The sequence below is a fragment of the Falco punctatus genome, assembly GCF_963210335.1.
Source record: "Falco punctatus genome assembly, chromosome: Z".
Taxonomy (NCBI): Eukaryota; Metazoa; Chordata; class Aves; order Falconiformes; family Falconidae; genus Falco; species Falco punctatus.
Genome location: NC_137586.1, coordinates 64,136,129 through 64,156,886, shown reverse-complemented (window position 1 = coordinate 64,156,886; position 20,758 = coordinate 64,136,129). Strand labels below are relative to the sequence as shown.

Here is a 20,758-nt window from a genome sequence, read left to right as displayed (position 1 = left end):
TTATAGGGGCAAGATGGTTAGTGAAGATTAGTGTTCGCTGCTATTTTCAGTACAAGAATACAGGGTCATCCCATAAAGGTAAGAGGGACAGCATCCTGGCACACAGAGGGTCTTCATTCAATGGACAGTGCATGTGGGAAACTCCTTGGCAAAGAAGGACATTGTAGACACAAAAAAGTTTATAGTGAACTCAAGAGGAGATTGAATAAGCACTTTAGAAAAAAATGTGGGGTTTTTCATGTTTGCATTGTTGGTATTGCATAGAAAAACCACAACTGAAAATTCTCTGGCTGAAATTTGTTGGAAGATACAAGAGTACTAGCATAGGTCTGTTGCCTACTCTTCCTCTTCTCTGGGCAGTAGCTTGTGGCCACTACTGATGACTGAGCTAGCTGGGAAGTGGTTTGGTTTATGTTCTCTGACCTTCCTCTACCCAGAGTACAGAGAAGAGTGCTGAGTGAGTAGATCCCCACACCATGCCTAAGTGCAGCTGGCTCACCCATGGCCATCGTTCTTCCTGCCCCCTGATCGATTCCCCAGCATTCTGAACTCCTGGGACAGCCAATGTACGTGTGTCCTCCTGAGGAATGTACACATGTCCGGTGCAGCATGGATCTTAGTCATTAAGCTAAACCACAGCAGACCTGAGATGGCTGGAGAGGGAGTGTGAAACCACCAGTGGCCTCTGCTGTGGCCTGAACCTTCCTATGGCAAGAGCACCTGCATTTCCAAGAACGTTCAGGCTCTTTGCAGGAATCTCAAAATGTGTTTCACAAGATAGTTGCCAGATGCCTGACTCCCCTTGACTGCAGTGCAAGAGCACTTCTGAAAATACATAAGACGCCCATCTACATCTTTAGGTGCTTAAATCTCCCTAGTGTGCTTGACCCTGTGCCCTCCAGAACTTAAAAATAACTTTGCCTAATTGGACTTCTACTTGGCCTCGTGTGGTTTGAGGCCCGCTCTATCTGCACAGGCTGACAGGGCAAATGAAAATATATTAATCTGAAGTGAAAAGCATTTAGTGAAGATGGAGCAGGATCCCTTGAGGTACACTTCTGATCCCAAAGTTACAGACAGGCAAAGCAATTTTAATATTAATACTGTATTTTAAATAATAAAGAAGCTGTGAGATTGTCAATTTATGGCCTAACAAAATAGGAATCACACTGTAACACACCGGATTAAAGGACTGCAGTCTGTAACTTTTCATGGTTCTCTGTTACAACAGTACGATAGTGGTAATTACCATTAAACAGGAAACTGCTGTATGTGGGGATTTTTTTTCCTCAACAAAACAAAAGAGAAAGAAAGGAAGAAGGAGAATGATGGGAACAGATTTCTGCAAGTGTGTTTGTACAGCACGGAGCTGAGCAGGCTGGAAGCTTAGGTGGGCAGGGTAAAATAATTTAAACTCCAAACAAAAGAGCTCAGGAAGGCAAAAGACAGAGCAGGAGGCATGTCAGACAGCAGTATACACTCTGTGTGCACACGTGCCAGAGGTATATCTGATCACCAGATGATCTCACAGGTATGCATATTTATCTAAGTGTTCCACTATTTTTTTTTTCTCAGAGAGCAGTTTTGTTATCAAACACAGGCATTTGCATGTTTGGCACATTCAGGATTCATTCTTATGTCTTTGCTAATTTTTTCCTTCATTTTTTCCATTGCAGTATGAGGCACTGTAAGCAAATTTCTCTGGCTCCTGATTAGGCAGAGGATCTTCTTGTCCAACTCAAGGGTGCATTTGCTCACATTTTCAAAGCAGATGATTTGCTGTCCCAGGCTTTGCCAAGACAGTGGGAGTTGCATAGCTAAATCCCTGTGCAGATCTTTGAAATTACTCTCTTTTGATAACTAATCACAGCAGCTGACCTTCCACGTTCCACATCTATCCACAGTTTCTGAGCAACAGTGCAATGCATCACCTACTATGCCAGTTACCCGGTAGCCATTATTTGCAAAGCTGCACACACAAAAAAATTTGTCTTCTGTACTTAGTACACTGCTTTGATCCTTCTCATCTGACCTCAGTGGTAGCTCACAGCTTTAGGGTGTTGCTACCCCCAGATGCCTTCCTTGCCTTTTTTTTTAAAAAAAAACAGGTAATCCCATGAGAGAAGTAGCCAGCCAGGTGGTATGGCTGTGCCTCCAGCTGGGGTCGGCACAGCCTGTTGCAGCTCTGTGCTGTGTTGCGGTGCCTGTCCCCAGCATGATGGGCATATTCAGCCATGGGGCAAGCAGGGCACGTGTGGCAATGGCATCCTAAAGCCCTGGAGTTAAAACTGCCACAGCTTTTCCCACTGCCTCCTGAGGTTACAGCCTGGGAGGAGCAGGAGATAGGAAACTCTCTTGGTGCCTCGGTAGATGCAGTCTGCAGCACACTTGGAATGGTTCTTTGGGGTACAGTAATTATTAGCTGAGTGTTTACTGGATAGCTTCAAATGGGAACAGCAGGTCTTCAGCAACACTACAACGGGCATTTGACTGGCAGTGGAGATGAGCTTGTACTAAAAGCTCAGATTCAGAAAGTTCATGTTGAGCTTTTGTGGCTGTAACCCTGCTCAAGTCAGGATGTACTCTTCCCCCGGCTATTTATTTAGCTGAAACACATAAAACTCTTGTTAGTGCAGCTAGGGTTGGATATTTCCTTTTTCTCTGTTCCAAGAGAAGCATTGTTCTACAAGAAGAAACAGCTTGTGCCTAGAAGTAAATAGGTTAGCAAAATAGCTGGTGTCAATGGGCAGCAGGGGCTCTCTCTACATAAAGAAGAGCTCGTTCATTTGGGTGGTTAAGTAAGAAAATATGAGTCTGACTTTAAGTGACCAAGTTTGAAAGTATTGGCCTGTGTTCCTCAGCTGAGTCCTCTCAAGCCCGAATTCAATTCGTATCAACCTTTCTGTACAGCAGACTGGTGAATCCTAAAACTGGATCTTTGTTGTAAACAAACAAACGAAAAATCACCACTGCAACTTCAATGATAGTTATCTGAGCTCAGGGCTGTGGTGAAGAGATGTTTTTTGCTTGATATTTCCTAACACTAAATGTACATGTGCATGAAAGGGAAAAAAGATCCCCAGTAGCCGTGCCAACCTCATTTGAACATTAGATTATTCACTTTCCCAACCAATCTATAATTGTTATAATTAAAATTGATAGCTGCAAATAACATGACAGAGTGCTGCTGCCAGAATACTGATTGTGTATTTGGCTTGGAAAGATAGGCAGTAGCGTGGAACACTTATTTTCCAATTTGCTTTTAGCTGTGTGCAAATTGCTTTAGCTGTATCCAGCTGATTTAGACCTTGCCTGGAGGTACACTAGATTAATTGGGAGCCACATATTCATTGCTTACAGAATGGACTCTGTAATTGGTGAAATTTGTTAGTGCCAGTTATAAAATAACTATATAGTTCTGCTTTTTAGTTGTCCTTTCATTACTCATTCAGCAAAGGGGAAAAACAATTAGAACCTTTCAGACAATCAAGATTGCTTTTAAGTCTTTATATAAAACCGCTAGTGTGACTACAGTCAATATTTTATGCAAGCAAACATTAGTGTGAATATGGTATTGGTTTTTTTTCAAAACTGAAAAGCTCTTCAGTGTACACAAGAGGGATTTTTTTGTCCTTGTTGTGACTGAACTTTAAATAATGAAAACATTATGTTGTTACTACCCAAAGCTTTCAAAAATAACTCTTTGTTCTTTTTTTTGTATCTTAACCAGCTTATTATTAAACAGTACAAAAATTCATTGTTGTTTGTTGGTGCCCAAGAGCATTAAAAAAAGACTATGGCCATCGTTTTTCTTAAATCCAGGCTCCTTTTTTGTCTATGTTTATATAATACGGACATGTAAAGCCTACAGCTACACAAATATAATGGACTACCTCCAAATTATAAATTCTTGTGATTATTAATGGATTTAGGAGTCAAGAGCCATGACCCAGGCTTATTTCAGTTTCCCTTGTTCATAGATTTACCCTAAACCCAAAGAAATTATAAACCAGTTACCTTTCCTTACAGCAGCTATGATGCTGGAGGTGTTTTTGCATCTTACTTGTGGTGCAGAACATGGTGCAAGAGACGAGTAATTTCACAGAGAAGGGTCATGTCTGGCCCTCAACACACCCCATCTTTGTGAGGGGAAAAGATGCTGTTATGCTCACTGCCACGTTTAAGGTTTTTGACTGCTCAGGATACGGACACAAGGCCACACAAAGGAGGCCCTTGCACAGCTCTCATTTACAGTTCCTGTGATCACACCATGTGTATAACCTTTCCCTTGCACATAACATTTGAGCCCATTGACCAGCTGCAATTAATCTAGATACTCCAAAGACACTATAATTTCACAAGTATTGGTACAGGCAAAGGAGAGACAGCCTGTTAGTGACCTCATATAGGAAAAAATTAAGAAGTTCACACTTTATTGAAAATCCGAGTCTAAACAGCCAAGAAAGCCATTGAACGCTGGTCTTCATTAGCTGCACTGGCCACAGAACTATTTGTTGTTGTTCAAGTCTATTTTCTTTGGTGATTAGCTAGCAATTTGCTCTTGATGATGTCAGAAGATAGGGATAATTCAACTGTTGATTCAAGTAGACCATCCAACCTTGATGTTATCACTAGGGGCTAATGGATAGTAAAAATTAGAAGTGAGCCAGGGGCAAAGCATAACTTAAAAAGGGATGTGGGGGTGTGAAAGGAAAATGGGAAGTGGTCTGCATCCCTCACTGCCCTTAGCTATCATGATAAAACCTTCTCCTGAAACCAGTATCATGTGTTTGCTTTACAGATTTCATAGAGAGATTTTCAATTCTCATCCTACTGATCATTGTGTACTAGTCAAATGAGCTTTAGTGTGAGTCAGAGGGGTAATCATATTATTGATAAATGTCTTCTTGAAAAGTGACTGCTTTTAAAATTTGTTTTCCTTTGGATCTGCTACCAGATGCTGCCAAGAATCTAAATTAGTTTTGTCCTTTTGAAGAAAAAGAAAAAAAAAATATTGTCACAGTTGAATTCCTGGAAGTTTATTTTTATTTTTCAAATGAAAAAGGAAAAAGTAAAAAAACAACACCGAAACTCCCCAAAAGAATAAAACTTTACTAAATATATGTGAATAACTGTGGCAGTTAATGTGAAAGTCCAGTACTAATTTTGAACTTACGAACATGAAATACTTGTGAACTTATGTACTTATGAAATTAGTAAATACTGCATCCTGAAGATTCAGCTGAGACCTCATCTGAGCTGCATGCTGAAGTGCTAATGTCTAAAAATATAGCACCCAAACCCAAAGCATCTAGTAAGGTTGAAACTATCATGTCCCATGATGGAAACATCCTTCTTACAGAGGAAAACACTCCAGAGAGCTTCTTAAACATGTCAGCCAATTAATGAAGAGACGTGGGTCCCTTGTACTGGTGGCTAGTAATCTAATACTGCCATTTAATGGGGCCCAAAAGAATGCAGGAATTCATTTGCTTAATGACAACAAACAATGAAAGAGAACAGGACCAAAGGTTTCAACTCATTGCCATGACAGGAAGTGTAAATGGAGACACTCACTTCGCGTTTGCCACATGTGGTCTCCTGGCTGATAGTTTCCTACTCTGCAATGAAGTCGTCTTTCCGTGTAGAAGAGGGACTCCTGCCTTCACATGGCAGGCAGAAAAGACTGGTTCTTGGTGTACGTTGGAAGCAAGTGTACCTTGGGGTAGGGGAGTTGCACGTTAGTACTGGGTCAGGTGTAGTGCCTTCTAAAGACAAAGCTGCCAAGGCCATGCTTGAGCTTTAAGGCTACCTCGTGCTTTATCCTCTCTCATCTTCTGTAAATTGCTCCAGTGTAATAAGATAACTCTCACAGCTCTTTGGATCGCAAACACCCTGTCTCTTGATGCTGCAGACCTGTGCCACTGAAGAAAGCAGAGCATACCGAGGTGGCAGCTGATAAGCCAGCAGCATGTGAGCCTGCAGCAGGCACCCAAGTGCTTCAGGACAGTCAGATCTGCTCCAAGGGCATCTGCTCATGTTAGATGAATAAAGAAAACCTGCCTATCTGGTGACAGAGCTTTCTTCACTAGGAGCCATTGCAGTTCCTAGTATCAGTGTTCAGGGACTCACCTGCGCTTAGTGACTCAGACTTTGCCACTGTTCCTTGTGCTGCTTGGGTGACCTTACTGGACTCATGAGGCTCCAGATCCCTGTATTTCAGTACAGAGCTCAGCGCCGGAGTCCTTAGAACAGACTCGTTTCCAGTCAAGAAAGCCTCCCATCCTCCCTCCCCACCAGGGCCAGCTTTAAACCATTCCCTCCACTTCCCGTACACTTCTTGAATGATTTGCCAGGCCCACGCTCTGACACATACATCCTGGTCCTCTTTACAAAACCAAAATTTTAGTGTATCCACAACTTAGGAGAATTAACCCCTTTACAAGCAGGACAGGGTTTTAAAGCTTGTGACCTAGTGCCAGATGCAGAAATAAAACTCCAAAGCTGAGTAGTCATGAGTACCCTTGAGAGCTATTTTATTGCTAGTGGGCTACAAAAGAAACGCCTAAGCAAATCAATACCAAGTCATACATATAGCATTTATCTGTGACCCTCTAACAAAAGAGAGTGAACACATGGGCATCTGAGAGAGACTTAGGTGTGCATGTACTCAAGGAAGAAGTAAGGAGCTATACCGAATACAATTACTGCTCTGCCTCAAGGGACCAAACCCTTTTCTGAATTGCAGAAGCAAAACCCACCTAAGCCTAGTAAGAGGTGCTCTCATAAAAAAAAGTAGACTTTACCTTGCTATTTTTAGTGTATTCTTTCTATAGCAGTTTCTTCTGCATCTTGGTTCTTTAGGGAAGTAGCTCCAAAAATAGGGACAGATTTTGAGAGATAAAAGGGAAAATTGTCAGCTCGTTTCAGCAAAGCTACAAGCCATTTACAGAGGCTGATGGTTTGGCAAATTCTCTGTTCAAGGAAGCCAGCCTTTTTCCACATAGCAAGACCATGAATTAGCACCACAGATACTTGTGGAAAAGCTTGGTATTAAATTGTTATGTTCCAATGTAAGACATGGACAGACATATTGTGTCATTGACATTTTAATGACCTTTTCTGTCTGGAGCGATGCTTAAAAATCAGTGGCTTGATGAGGCTCATCACTGCAAACACTTAAACTGACTTACTGACGGAGCTGGGGGAAGGTGAGGACAAAAGATTATAAAAGCCTTGCTCTGGCAAGTGTAAGCAATGGAAAAGCAGAAACTTCCGCTGTCCCTGCGGTCCATCTAGCCCTTGATCTGGTTCCTCCCACTCTCTTCTGGGGAACACAGAGCCCCAAAGGAAGGAGGCAGTCATGTTTCTGAAGCAGCCAGCAGAGCTGACCACTGCTGAATACAGAGCTTATTAAGGACTGTGCTGGGTTTGGCTGGAACAGAGCAGTCTTCTTCACAGTACCTGATATGAGGCTGTTTTGGATTTGTGCTGGAAATAGAGCTGATAATTCAGGGATGATTCAGTTGCTGCTGAGCAGTGCTTGCACAGAGCTAAGGCCTTTTCTGCTTCTCACACCACCCCACCAGCAAGTGGGCTGGGGGCACAAGAAGTTGGGAGGGGCACAGCCAGGACAGCTGACCCCAGCTGACCAGAGGGACATTCCATACCATATGGCATCATGCTCAGCATATAAAGCTGGGGGAAGAAGAAGGAAGGGGCGGGGTGGGGGGGGAGATGTTTGGAGTGATGGTGTTTGTCTTCCCAAGGAACTGTTAGGCATGACGGAGCCCTGCTTTGCTAGGGATGGCTGAGCACCTGCCTGCCCATGGGAAGCATGAATGAATTCATTGAAGGGTTTGCTCTGCTTGCGTGCTCAGCTTTTGCTTTACCTGTTAAACTGTCCTTATTTCAACCCATGAGTTTTCTCACCTTCACTCTTCTGATTCTCTCCCCCATCCTGCTGAGGGGGAGTGAGCAAGCAGCTGTGTGGGGTTTAGGTGCCAGCTGGGGTTAAACCACAACAGTCCTTTCTGGTGCCCAGCGTGGGGCACAAAGGGATCAAGATAATGACAGGTTCCACTGGAATGTGTTAGGTCGAATTTATAGCTGTTATTGCTGCTTAGCTATTAATGGGCAAGTTTCTGTGCTTGCCACGGGGTTTGCTTGCCTCACTGTATATTAGAGTCTAGTGCTTGTTAGTGGCTGCTTCTTGCTTTCCCTGCTTGCTGTACTGCTGATCACCTCACTGTGCTGTGCCCAGGAACATGCTGGTAACAGCCATGGCGATGCGCCGGGGCTGGCAGGTGGCCAGGGCATGGCTGCTGTGTCTGTGCTGCTCTGCTGGACAGGCTGGAACTCCAGTGTGAACTCGAGTCGAGGGGAGGCTGACCTGTGGATGAGTCCATGTGGCAGCAGGACACCCTGAAGCATCTGTGGCCATGAATAAATTCATGTCAGAGCAGGTGTATCTTGAAGTGTCTGTGGCCATGCTTATGTCTGTGCTGCAGCAGACATACGTTTGAAGGAATCCTGGCCCAAAGACAAGTCCACGCTGGAAAAGGTCCATCTCGAAGCATCTGTGGCTGTGGATATCCATGCTGCAGCAGATACACCTTGAAGCATCAGTGGCTGTGCATGGGGTCATGATGGAGCACCTCAAAATATGTGGCCATGGATAAGCTCACGACAGAACAGGCACAGCCCTGGAGGGACTGCAGCCAGGGGTAAGACCATATTGGAGCATGTTTACTTCTGAAGGGACTGTGACTGTGGGTAAGGCCACGCCAGAGCAGGTCTGTCTCTGAAGGCATTGTGGCCCATGGGTAAGGCCACACTGGAACAGGGGCACCTCAAAGCAGCTGTGGCTGTGGGTAAGTCTATGCCGCAGCAGGTGTCCCCCTGGAGAGACTGTGGCTCACAGATAAGGCTCTACCTGGAGTAGGTACAACCCTAAGGGACTGCAGTCTGTGGATACGTCCAAGCTGGAGCAGGGGCAAGGGGAGGAAGTCACTGCCACGTTAAACCCTATAAGCTGGCTCAAAGGGACCAGGGGTGGAGATTGTAATGGAAATACCTTTAAATTGTTGCAACAATGATTTGGTTTGCATGTTATAGGAATTGCTATAGCAGGAACTGCCTCAGCCAGTGGAGAACAAGCCTTACAACAAGCAATGAGAGTGCAGCAGCAACCCGACCTGAGCTGGCTTTGGTGCCCAGTAACTTCATGCAACATACCACCTCTCCTGTTCTGAATGACCACCATAACAGATGGAACACAAAGCCATGGACTAAATGAATTCAGTGGATATTTATGTTTCTGGAGATTTTATGGGCATTTTATGGACATTTTGCAGGAGTGGTTCATAGACTATGGGAATTATTTCTGTGTATTATATCAAAGGATGGGAAGGCAGGTGGCCTTAATGAGGATGTATTGGATAGTGTGATACCTAAGCACGATGCAAATGGTATGGAATAAGGGGTGGAAAATGTGCTGGGTTTGGCTGGGACAGAGTTAGTCTTCTTCACAGTACCTGGTATGGGGCTGTGTTTTGGATTTGTGCTGGAAACAGGGTTGATAATTTAGGGACATTTTCGTTATTAGTGTCATTTTCACATATAAAACTGGGGGAAATAGAAGGCAGCGGGGGATGTTTGGAGTGATGGTATTTGTCTTTCCAAGTAACTGTTAGGCATGATGTATCTCTGCTTTCCTGGAGGTGGCTGGACACCTGCCTGCCAATGTGAATCATAAGAATCATAGAACGGTTTGGGTTGGAAGAGACCTTAAAGATCTCCTAGTTCCAGTCCCCCTGCCACGGGCAGGGACACCTTCCACCAGACCAGGTTGCTCAAAGCCCCTTCCAGCCTGGCCCTGAACACTGCCAGGGATGGGGCATCCACAGCTTCTCCGGGCAGCCTGCTCCAGCACCTCACCACCCTCACAGTGAAGAATTTCTTGTGAAGTAGTGAATGAATTCCCTGTTTTGCTTTGCTTGCATGTCAGCTTTTGCTTTACCTGTTACACTTTCTTTATCTCAGACTATGAGTTTTCTCACTTTTACGTTTGCGATTCTCTCCTGAAATGGAGTACTGGACCTCTGAGCAGGGGTGTGGGAGGCTCCATGGGAGGCTGGCCAGGGCCAGTAAGGGCCCTCAGGGTTCTGGAAACCATGAAGAGAACTGCAGTCATTTACTCCACCTGTCAAGGCTATGTTTTAAAATTAGTCTCCTGTATTACAGGTTTAAACAGGCTTTCAGAGAATCTTTGCTTCCTGACTTAGCTCTTTTTTTAAGCAAGCATTGCCGCACCATTCAGTTTCATGAAGAAATCCTGCAGCATTAAGTAATGACTGTATGTCTCCAGTTCCCTCTGATACAAGGCAACACAGCCTCAGACTTCTTCTGTGGGCTTAGTATCATTCCCAATTTTGAGGCATTAGATGGTTTCAAAATACCTTTTAAAACTGTAACAGTTTTTGCCAGTTATCTTAAGCTTCTTGTTAATGATGGTGAGCTCTAGCTACTCATGACATCTTGTGCTATCATCTGTGAGATGCTATAGCTATTATTCAGAGGGAACTATAAATATGAACTATGTCGTATGAATCTGAAGCGAGAAATGTTCTCTGTCCCAAACACTTTAGGCTGTAGAGAGACAAGACACATTAACAGTGTAAGATACAAAAAAACCCACAGGTCAAAAGAGGGTGATAGAAGAAAGACAGAACTATCAAGGCCTGAGACCACAAATGTACGCAGAAGGGTTTTAGCTACACAGAGTGAGTTTTGATATCAAATGAGTGTAATAGGGTTTCTTAAGTAGGCAAGTAGGGTAGAGGAGGGAAGAGGTGAGACACTACGGCAAGCAAACATTAGAGTGAGATTCTGATTCAGAAAGATGAGGACAGTACATTTCTGAGTGGTGACAAAGACAGTGACAAGACTGTGATGCCAGAAGGAATGACAAACTAGATTCCCTAAAATCCAGGGTGAAGAGCTGCAGAACGGTACTGTGGTATTCTTTGCTTATGCCAGTTTTTGTGCTATCAACAGTCCCTGGTGTGTTCTAGGATGGATTTGGGGGTTCTCTACATTTATGTCCTTTGGCAGTACTTGTTCTGCCAGCACTTGTCAAGAGTGTCAAGTGGGACTACTGACCCAATAGTTAAGCCCAACCAATGACCTTTCAGAAGCAAGGCAGGGATGGCACAGCATGGAATTAGCTCTGTGAGTTCTCAGGTGTTCCCCAAGGCCATCAGGGAATCGAAAATTACAAAACTGCAGAAATGTTACTCCCAGCCCCAAAACTCACCAGCTGTAGTCTAGCCCTGGTAGCCAGCCAACTCAGTTAGACCCCTGTCCTGTTTCAGGCAGGGTGTTGATCTCTCTTCCTAGGTAACAAGTGACAGGGTAAGAGGCAATGCCCTCAAGTTGTGCCAGGAGAGGTTTAGATTGGGTATTAGGAAAAATTTCAGCAGAAGGGTTGTCAAACATCAGAATAGGCTGCCCAGGGAAGTGGTTGAGTCACCATCCCTGGATGTGGAGATGTGGCACTTCAGCACATTGTACTCGTGGACTTGGCAGTGCTAGTTAAATGGTTGGACTCCATGATTTTAAAGGTCTTTTCCAACATGAACTGGATTCTATGATTGCTAAAGAAAACCTCACATCCCTTTTCTCCTGGTGCAAGCACCACAGGCAGCAGCTCCCTAGCTGGGTTTTTTGGGTCTGTGAGATGGGCTTCCACAGATAGATCTTTCATTTCTCTAGCTGCATTCCATGGACAGGCTAGAAAGTCAAAGAACCAAGTGCAATGCATAAGCTCTGCTTCACCTTTGCAAGACATCCAGCAACATCTGGATGAAAGATAGGCACAGGGTCACCAATTGCTGCTGCTGTTTTGAGCAGAGAGGTAGAAACATCACCTGGGGATAACAAAAGTACAAGCCCTTCTTGTGGAAAACAGACTGCAAATACATCTGCATCATGCTGCTTCAGCTGCTCCTTCCCAGCAACAAGCCCCTGCAGCTCTTAGTTCCCAGGTTTGAAAATTGTCTTCCTTGTATTACTGCTTCAAGTGGCTCATCCTTTGGATGCCCACACAGTGGTGAAATGACCATAGCAGCTGCATGAACCAGGGAGTTGTGCTCACTGTCGCGCAGCCTTTAAGGAGGTCAGTGTGGCAAGTGTTAAACCAAAAGGAAAGCTATAAAGATAGAGGGAAGACTATACCCTTCAGTGGAGAAAGACAATAAATGGCGATGGATGTTAGCCCCTCTTACAGACTTCAAGGGTATAATAAAGCTATAACATTAATTATAATTTTAATTGTTGCTTACCCTCTATCAATCAGAGTAATTCATTCCAGTTACTTATGACACTCAATCTTAAACCACACTAAATCAAAATCACCAAGAGTGTGAATTTATAAGATCTGTTTTGCTGCAGAAGCATTAACGGTCTCAGCTGAAAAAAAAAAATCAATGATACATTTCAATACAAAACCATCTGAGCCTTTACTATAGAAGTAATAAGGCATTTATTATTTCAAGAGCCCTGCATTCACAATATCCCCTTTCCAAAGAAAACACCCCTTCCTTCCCATTTTTATGAGGCTAATTTGTAGTATGTCACCACTGTGAGACTTCTGAATGTGTTCAGAACAAGACAATAAGAGTAAGCCACAGATGAATGATGTGTAGTAAAAATCAATAAACCTTATAACTAGTCACTAAGGGAACTGATTTTATGCCTATAAAAATAAAACAATTATAGCAATATTAATGGCAGATTCATCATAGTAATATAAAAAGTCCAAGTGTGCTTGTCTGTTGGGAATCTTTAATTCATCCTTCTGTAGTACGTTTTCACAAGGTAGAAGAAGTGGAACCGACTTCAAGAACAAGCTTTAACTTGCAGTAATTCACCCTGTCAAAAAAAAAACCCAAACAAACACAAACCCAAAAAAAACAGTAAAGCTTAAAGAAACAGTTTTGACAATCAATATAAGTGGGATATGCACAGAAGGACAAAAGTTAAAGCCTCAAAAACCTGACCAGTAAATCTGATTTTTTTTTTATGTTATGATTAGTGATTTCACGTTACTGTGTACTGTGTTAACCGCACTCTAACAAAACAGGTGGTATAGCCACATAAAATACTTATTTTGTGATAATGCAGGTTAAGCACAGCAAGGGACTTTTTTTTTTTTAATCAAGAGGTCAGCTGTTTTTAGGCGACTGTTGTTTGGGGGGGGGGTGTGTGTGCAATACAGATATAATAGAAATAATTTGCCTATAATTTATAGCACACAGATCTGCTCTAAAACAAGTAATTTAAGTTCTACTAATAGCATCCAAGGTGTTACTATGGGCCTTTTTCAAGCCTATCAGGATCAATTGAAAGAGGTCCACTGCCGTCTGGCTTGGGCCCTGTATTGCCCACTGGGAGAGGACAACACCACAGGCCCAGCTAGGAGGCACAGGATGGCTGCAGGCACACACCAGTGACTGAGCCTCAGGGAGAACCTCTGGGGACACAGACTAGTAGCTGTGTGATAGCTGCAGCCTCTGCTACCTGTGACACATCTTTCAAGTGGCCCATAGACACTAAGAAAGTACAAAACTGACTTTTTTTCTTTATTCTGATTGCCAATTATTTAAGGCAAGTATAAAAATCAAAGCATTTGATATATGTTTTACATAAAATAAACTAGATTACAGCATAAAACAAGTAACCAGGCAATGGCATTAAAGTCTCTCTTCTAAAACGGGGTATTTGTAAACATTAAAAAAAAGACTGCAGGACTATTCAAGTAATAGAACAATCACAGATGTCTTCTGGTATGCAGGCTATTAGGTTATCTGCCATTCAAGATTATCAAAAAAGACATTTCATTATTCACAGATGCTCATTATCTCCATTTAAAATCTATACATTATATACAACACAGTTTTTGTGGTACTAGAATCCCCATGCCTTCCAAAGGTATATTTTTTTCACAATACACAATTACAATGAAACAGTGAATACAGTAACATTTTACACTGATGCATCTTAATAGGAGCCACCAAATAGACGTCTACATTGTACCAAAGTGTCATCACAGTTAGCCTCTCTGAGAGCTTGTGGGAAATATCAGAAGGGTATGCAAGGTTCAGGCACACTGATACATAACATTATTTACAATTGGAAAGAAAAAAAAGGAAAAACAAAAAGAAAGAAGAAGAGAAAAGAAACAAACAGCCTTTTGCAGTTAACGCCTTCTAAACATGACAAATACATATCTCCATTTACTGTGTGGTTCGCAACTTAGCAGCAGACCCTGTGTGCGAGCCTTGGTACTGATACAAAAAAAGTAAAGAATATATATATATTTTTATATATATATGTATATATATATATATACGCATATATATATATAAAAACAGAAGTCTAATTACAGCAACATTTGTTACTCTGTGATAAAATCTGCAATTTACAAAAATGAAATGACTGGTTTTTGCCTGCCATTAAGGCATTTCAAATTAACACCATGGAACTGATGTCTGTAATAACGCGCTTCCTCATGTGATCCAGTCACATGACAATGTGTATCTCCAAACTCATCATTCTCTGAAAAGAGAAAGAAGAATGTTTTACTATTCAATATCCCTTCCTACCAGTTTTTTTCTGAAATCTGCACAGTATTCTCTATCTCAAGACAGACAACAAGCCATGTCCTCATCCCTCCCCTGCCAGAACAACATACTCACAAGTAACCCATGCCAGAATTTATCTTCTGGGTTCTGACACCCTAGCATCCATCAGCTCTTTCAGGGCTAGAAACCCTTCTCACTCAAATAATTCCAGTTAAGACCCTTACATGGCTGCTTGTTTTCAGAGTTAGCTTTCAGAAAGACACGCGTAACCATGGAATGTTACAGTAGTATTTAATACATTAAACTCTGAGGCTTAACACAGCAGCAATGAAAGAAACCCTGATGCTAAGGATGCTTTGGGTTTTTCACTTGAGATGGGATCATTATAATACTGAAGAGTTTTTATTGCCTCGAAGAGTAATGATGATGGTTGAAGACTAAATTCAACTAAAAATGTAGTAAATAACCAAGAGGCAAATGTGTGGAATAGGTACGTAACTTAAATACAATGTCCTCTCTAACAGACTCCCAGGCAATTCTCTCTGAAAGCAAAATCAGCAAACCAGGCAGAGCTGCAGAATAGATGAAATCTGAAGTTTTCCTGGTAGTACATGTCTAACTGAACATGAACTTTAAACCCTTTTTCATATAAATGGGTTTGTATTTATATAAAAATGTGGGTCTTAATCATTTGTTTTATCTTAATACCAATGCTTAAAACATAGTCTATAGAAAATCTCAGAACACAGACTACTTGTTCCTTCTTAATAATCTGTTAAAGGACACAACTAAGGAAAAAAATGTCACCTTAATGAGAATAAAACTACAATTAACCCAAAGTCCCACATTTTTCTTCATCCTTAAAAACTGTGTCATAAAAGGAAATGCTGACCATCAGGCTATAAAACCTATTTCCTTTCTTCTTGCTATGTTAAGATACATAATTTAAGATTTACTGGCTATTTACCTTCTTTGTGCAGGAAACATACCAGATGCAGACGCCTGCGCAGCCACCTGCTGAGTGGCAACAAGGGCAGCAGAGGTCAACCCTGAGGGAAAGAAGAAAGAAGAAATGTTGATGTGCTTCTGGTTTTAATGGATTTTTGTGCTCAAATAAATGTTAGGAAACATCTCTAAGGCACACAGACAAAAATCCCACCATTAGAAATTGGTTGCCTGAAATAGTTGCGATTTATGCATTGGGGTTTTAACATTGCATAAATCACAACTATTTCAGGCAATGGTTTTAAGACAGTCTGCCGGTATGATCAATATGCCTCCATACAGTAAACTGAATTGTCCTTGATAGATATTTTACAAGAAAATATAGCATTCCTAGTTATTGTATTCCTTTCCAAATTCTGCACTGCATGATGCTAAGTGGTTTGTACAAGTTCCTGAATAGGAAGCTCAGTAGAAATAATAGGTACCAGGAAACAACAAGAATCAAGTCACAGTGAATTACAGAAACGACATGCCAGCTGCTCAGAATACAATACTTTCATAATAACTTACCATTTTTACAGTTTTCCTACTGAACAAGCAAAATGCATCCCAAAAGGCATACAGAATCACTGAATCAAACTGGGAAATGTCAAGACTTTTACACAGAAAAAATAACTGCTGAGGCACCAAGTGAAGGTAATGAATTAATGTCATTTAGCCACCAGTTGTGACGGCGTGTACTTTGCTGCATGAGAGGAAATATCCTTTTAATTCAGCTAGACTCTAGGGTTAGAGAAAAACAGTCAAAGACTGGTATAAAACCTGGGGACAATGAATTGTATCTTACTGTGCTGCTTTTTCCCTGACTGTAACTTTGGGCCCCGCATTTGCCAAAATACAGTCCTCTTTCAGACAGTCGAATTACAACAAGACCAAACCCTTGTGACTTCAATGCCTTGTACATAAAATGTGTTCAGTATAAAAAGCTTTTGTCTTTGCTACACTTCTTCCATTCCTTACACAACCCTAATTATACAAAAAGGAGGTTATTTGGTTTGGGTTTTTTACAGCCTTTCAGCCAGCTGACGCCAGCTTGCAGTAGGAATCAAAACATTCACATGAATGAAAGCCTAACTGGTACATCTTTAATAATGCTCTAACACACAGTTTTGTAAATGAAATTTGGTATTTTCAGGCATGAAGCTATTCGTTTGCTGTTAGTCCATGCCATGAGTTTTCAAGCCTTCTTCCTAAATGTAAACCACTTCTGATTTAACAAGGGGATCTCTAGTCAAAATGCTTCAAGTAGGCATGATTTCCAATGTAACAAATCCATGTCGCAAGCTAATCCCACCACTGGAAATCTTCTACTCACCTTGAAATGGGTCATATTGTCCAGGTATAAGGGGGTAACCCATTCCAACATGTGTGTGATGGTGTGTATGGAGATGTCGCTGGCTAAAAGGAGAATGACGGTCTCGTTCCCTCTCTGCTTCCCGTTCACGCTCAGCTGCTGATTTTTCCACAGGCTAGTAATAACAAGTGAAAGAAAACTGATGTCAGAATTTTAAAAGGGACAAAATCACAACAAAACCACACTTGCCATAAAACCACACTTGCCATTACCTGGCAACAACCTTTTGAATTCAAATGACAAAGCTGATTTTTTTTCTGAAGAAGTATCTCTGCTGGATTATTTGCACTTGATTCTGATCTAAAGCTGGCATATTTAGTTAATGGAAGAATTTCCAATGCACAGACATTTTGAGGCAACACCTTTCGTTTACAAAATTGGAGCCACCATGATGACTTCTAGTTTTGGGCTCCCTGAAGCTTGGATGACTTGCCAATGCCTGAACAACTTAGCTGAACTGCTGAAAGCTGATGTAAACGAATCCTCAGCCCTCTAATGCACTCTGGCAATCAAGCCTGCCTAAATAGCAAGAAAGGCTTTTTAAAAACAGAATCAAAGTCAGTGACTTGCTCAAAATTAATACTAGCACCAACATCTGAATGTAAAATAACAGTATTTGCTCCAATGTGGAAATCTTTAGAAATGGGGGCTGCTGATCTGCTAATTTGGAACATGTGGCTTCTTGGCAAATACAGGGAGGGGATAATACCAAATCCCACAGTCCAATTTCTCATTTTGTTATCTGTTTCCAAACAGGAGCTTCCTGTTTAACTGCAATAAACTGTGCACCAGGAGGTATCTCCGAAATCTATGTTTCTGTAAGTCCATTCAAGATTGCAAGACCGAGCACAGAACTGTGTTACATGTGTCACTTCCCGTTTATGTCATGGAAGCATCCTGACTATAAAGTGCTTTTATTTTAAGGAGTATTGTAAAGAAGGACTGTGCATTTAGAGCTTGATGCCAGACTGTGTGCTTTTTAGAATGGTGTTCTCTACCCCTCCCTATATATACCACTGTTCAGTAGCAAGAGATGAAGCCTTACAACAGGGGACTTGCTGCGATACTGGTTGGCATGCTGCTGGAGCAAATCCAGTGCTTTGGACTCAGTGGTTGATTTCACATTGATGCTCGGGCTGGTATTGACTTTCTCTGCTTCTTCTCTCCCTGACACCTTCCCATAAACTGGATAGTGAAATCCTGGAGAGAGATAGGCCCCTGCAGGTAAACAATAAATATCACATCAAGTTACTGGTTTCACATTTTGGTTATATCAAGGTGGAAGGATGAGATGCCAGGACAGAGGATAACATAAAAAAATGGATCACATGACTATCAAACAGCATCTTTGCTCTTCAATTTCTTCACCTAATTTACCCTGATGAATGGAGGTTGTAAAGAGGGTTGAGCTGATAGCCATTTCAGACATTTATGGGTCCTCTTTAAGTGAAAGGAATAGTAACCATAATGGTTCTGACAGTAAGTGCTTAGAATATTTTTATAGGCAATAAACTATCTGTCAGTCTAACAGCAATAGCAGACTGTCAAGGGTTGAGAAAACTGTAGCTGGGAACTGTAACAGTTCATAAAAGGAACATCTTGTATTAAATCAGTTTCATCTACAGAACTTTCCCTAGTGGAAGCACAAGCAAAACAAATGTCACCCATGAAGCTTCTAATTTACCCTAGCTACTAACAGAAATATTAAAATGCGGGCTTTACTGCAATTTCAGGGTGTAAATCTTAACTAGCATGCAAGGCAAATTTCAGAATACATACCAGGATAGCTGTGCATTAGGACAGGAGAGACTGCGCGATAGGCTGGATGGTTGGGATCATACATCTGTGGATAAGGATAAGCATGCAAGTACTGGATATAGGACTGATGCTGACTCATTGGTGAGGAAACTGCTACTCTAGCACCCCGAGAGTCCTTCCAATTTACAGGAGTCTTTCGATCATCATTTTTTATCTTGCCTTCATCCACTGATTGAGAATCAGAACGCTTGACCTCTTTAGGCTCCTCTTTAATGCTTGCTAATGAGACAGGAAGGTTAGGCAGGGAACTTTCCTTGTTAGGTGTTTTTCTAGGGCTGTCTTCTTTTAACTTTTTCTCACGATCAAGTTCTTCTGATTTCTGCTGATCAAGATATTTAGGCTGATAGACATAATGATGCCATGTTCGTGAATCTGGATCCTAATATGGAGGGGGGGAAAAAAATTGTTCTCAACTGAGATGTTGAAATAAGGTAATTATTGATATTTCAAATACTTCAATTAATGTATTTTTAATAGCATATCCCTACTACATAGAGGAGAGGTTTGCTTGCTACAGAGTGCCTAGAGCTCAAAGTCAAACCAATATTCTCATGAAGGAGCAAGAGGCTATTATCAAAGTTTAATTCAATTGCTTCATCTTATATCCTTCTTCATGCCTTTAACTAGTTTAATCATGAAATACATATGCATTGTATCAAAGTTCTGAGACCATGCTATTCATAAAACATTTTAATTAAAGCCCACAGAGAGATTTTCCCACTAGAGAGCAAAAAATATCTGTGAACCACAAATTAAAGCTGGCTAATGATATGTCAGAGCACTTAGATTACCTGGAACAATGAACCTGAAAAACTGATCTAGCTGGGAAGACGCTAATGCTGCCTCTGGTATCACAAACATTCAGGAATCAGTGAAGCCAGACATCAAGGCAAACCTCTTCAGCTGACAGTCTTACTTCAAGTTTGTAAAATTACACATGGATAAGTATTTACAGGATCAGGACCTCATGGTTTAAAGAACGTGTACATGATATCATAAATACATTTTTGCATAATATATTACATAGACCGATTTATAAACATGTTACAGATTTAGTTAGGTTAGTTCTTTACAAGGCCACACCAAACCAGTACTGAGCAGTAACAGGAAGACTTTCTTCTCTAATAGAGGATATGCAAGAGCTAATTGTAAACATTATCTCCAGTTGATATACACATTTATGGTATAAGTAACAGAAACATAAGCACACAACTAGACACTTGGACAGTCTGGTTCAAATACTGATTTGAATCAGCAGAAATCTCCTACCCAGAGCTGTACCGTCCCACTTCCTTTAGAGCTCCCTAACTCCCACTCACCTGACCCCACCATATCTTGAAAGACAGCCCATAAGGGTGAAGTGTGGGATGTACGGTACACCGGAACATGAAAGCATCAAGCATTGAGGCTCCAGTTCAGAGCACGGAGACAGTTGCATTGCCTTGAATGAAGGCAATGTGACATCTAGGAAGGTCAGCATGAAGCCACTGGATGAAATTCTGGTTCCACTGAAGTCAATGGCAAAACTATCACTGACTTCAATGAAGAGAGGATTTCATCCATTGTGTAGGTCTGTAGGGGCTTGAGGTTGGTTGAGGAGAGAAGGGGAACTTAACTGCTTCAAAAAGGTCACCTTGGGTTAAGATAAAGAGCTGAGTTTCAAGCCAACTCTTCAAAGAACCAGCTCACCCATCTTTAGTAAACGCCAACTGTCATTTAACAAAAAAAAGAAACACTTCAAACCATATTTCAAATCTACTTTAAGTCCTCTCACAATGAAAGCCGCTTATTTTGCTTGAAATTTCTCATTTCTGAACTAAGCAAACTGCTTAGAATTTACATCTAAAAGAGAAATCTAATTCTGTTTCATTCATGCATGTAATTTAAAGTAGTCTATTCAGGTTTTAAGCCTGCATTCTGTCACCACCTTGCTAGA

At 41.6% G+C, this 20,758-nt stretch overlaps 1 protein-coding gene across 4 annotated transcripts in view; it reads right to left on the bottom strand.

Annotated features, from left to right (window-relative positions):
- Positions 1-12,527: 12,527 nt before the first annotated feature.
- ZNF608 (zinc finger protein 608) overlaps positions 12,528-20,758 on the bottom strand; it is a 65,918-nt gene continuing 57,687 nt past the window's right edge. For 3 of the 4 annotated variants that reach the window (XM_080372648.1, XM_080372646.1, XM_080372645.1), the window contains exons 6-10: positions 18,784-19,201; positions 18,050-18,222; positions 16,966-17,119; positions 15,613-15,694; positions 12,528-14,619 (exon numbers count right to left, since the gene is read on the bottom strand). In XM_080372648.1, the coding sequence (XP_080228774.1) occupies positions 14,613-14,619; positions 15,613-15,694; positions 16,966-17,119; positions 18,050-18,222; positions 18,784-19,201 (834 nt within the window). In that variant the 3' untranslated portion in view covers positions 12,528-14,612. Of the gene's footprint in view, positions 15,695-16,965; positions 17,120-18,049; positions 18,223-18,783; positions 19,202-20,758 lie in introns of all 4 variants that reach the window. The other variant, XM_080372647.1, reaches the window with a different exon arrangement.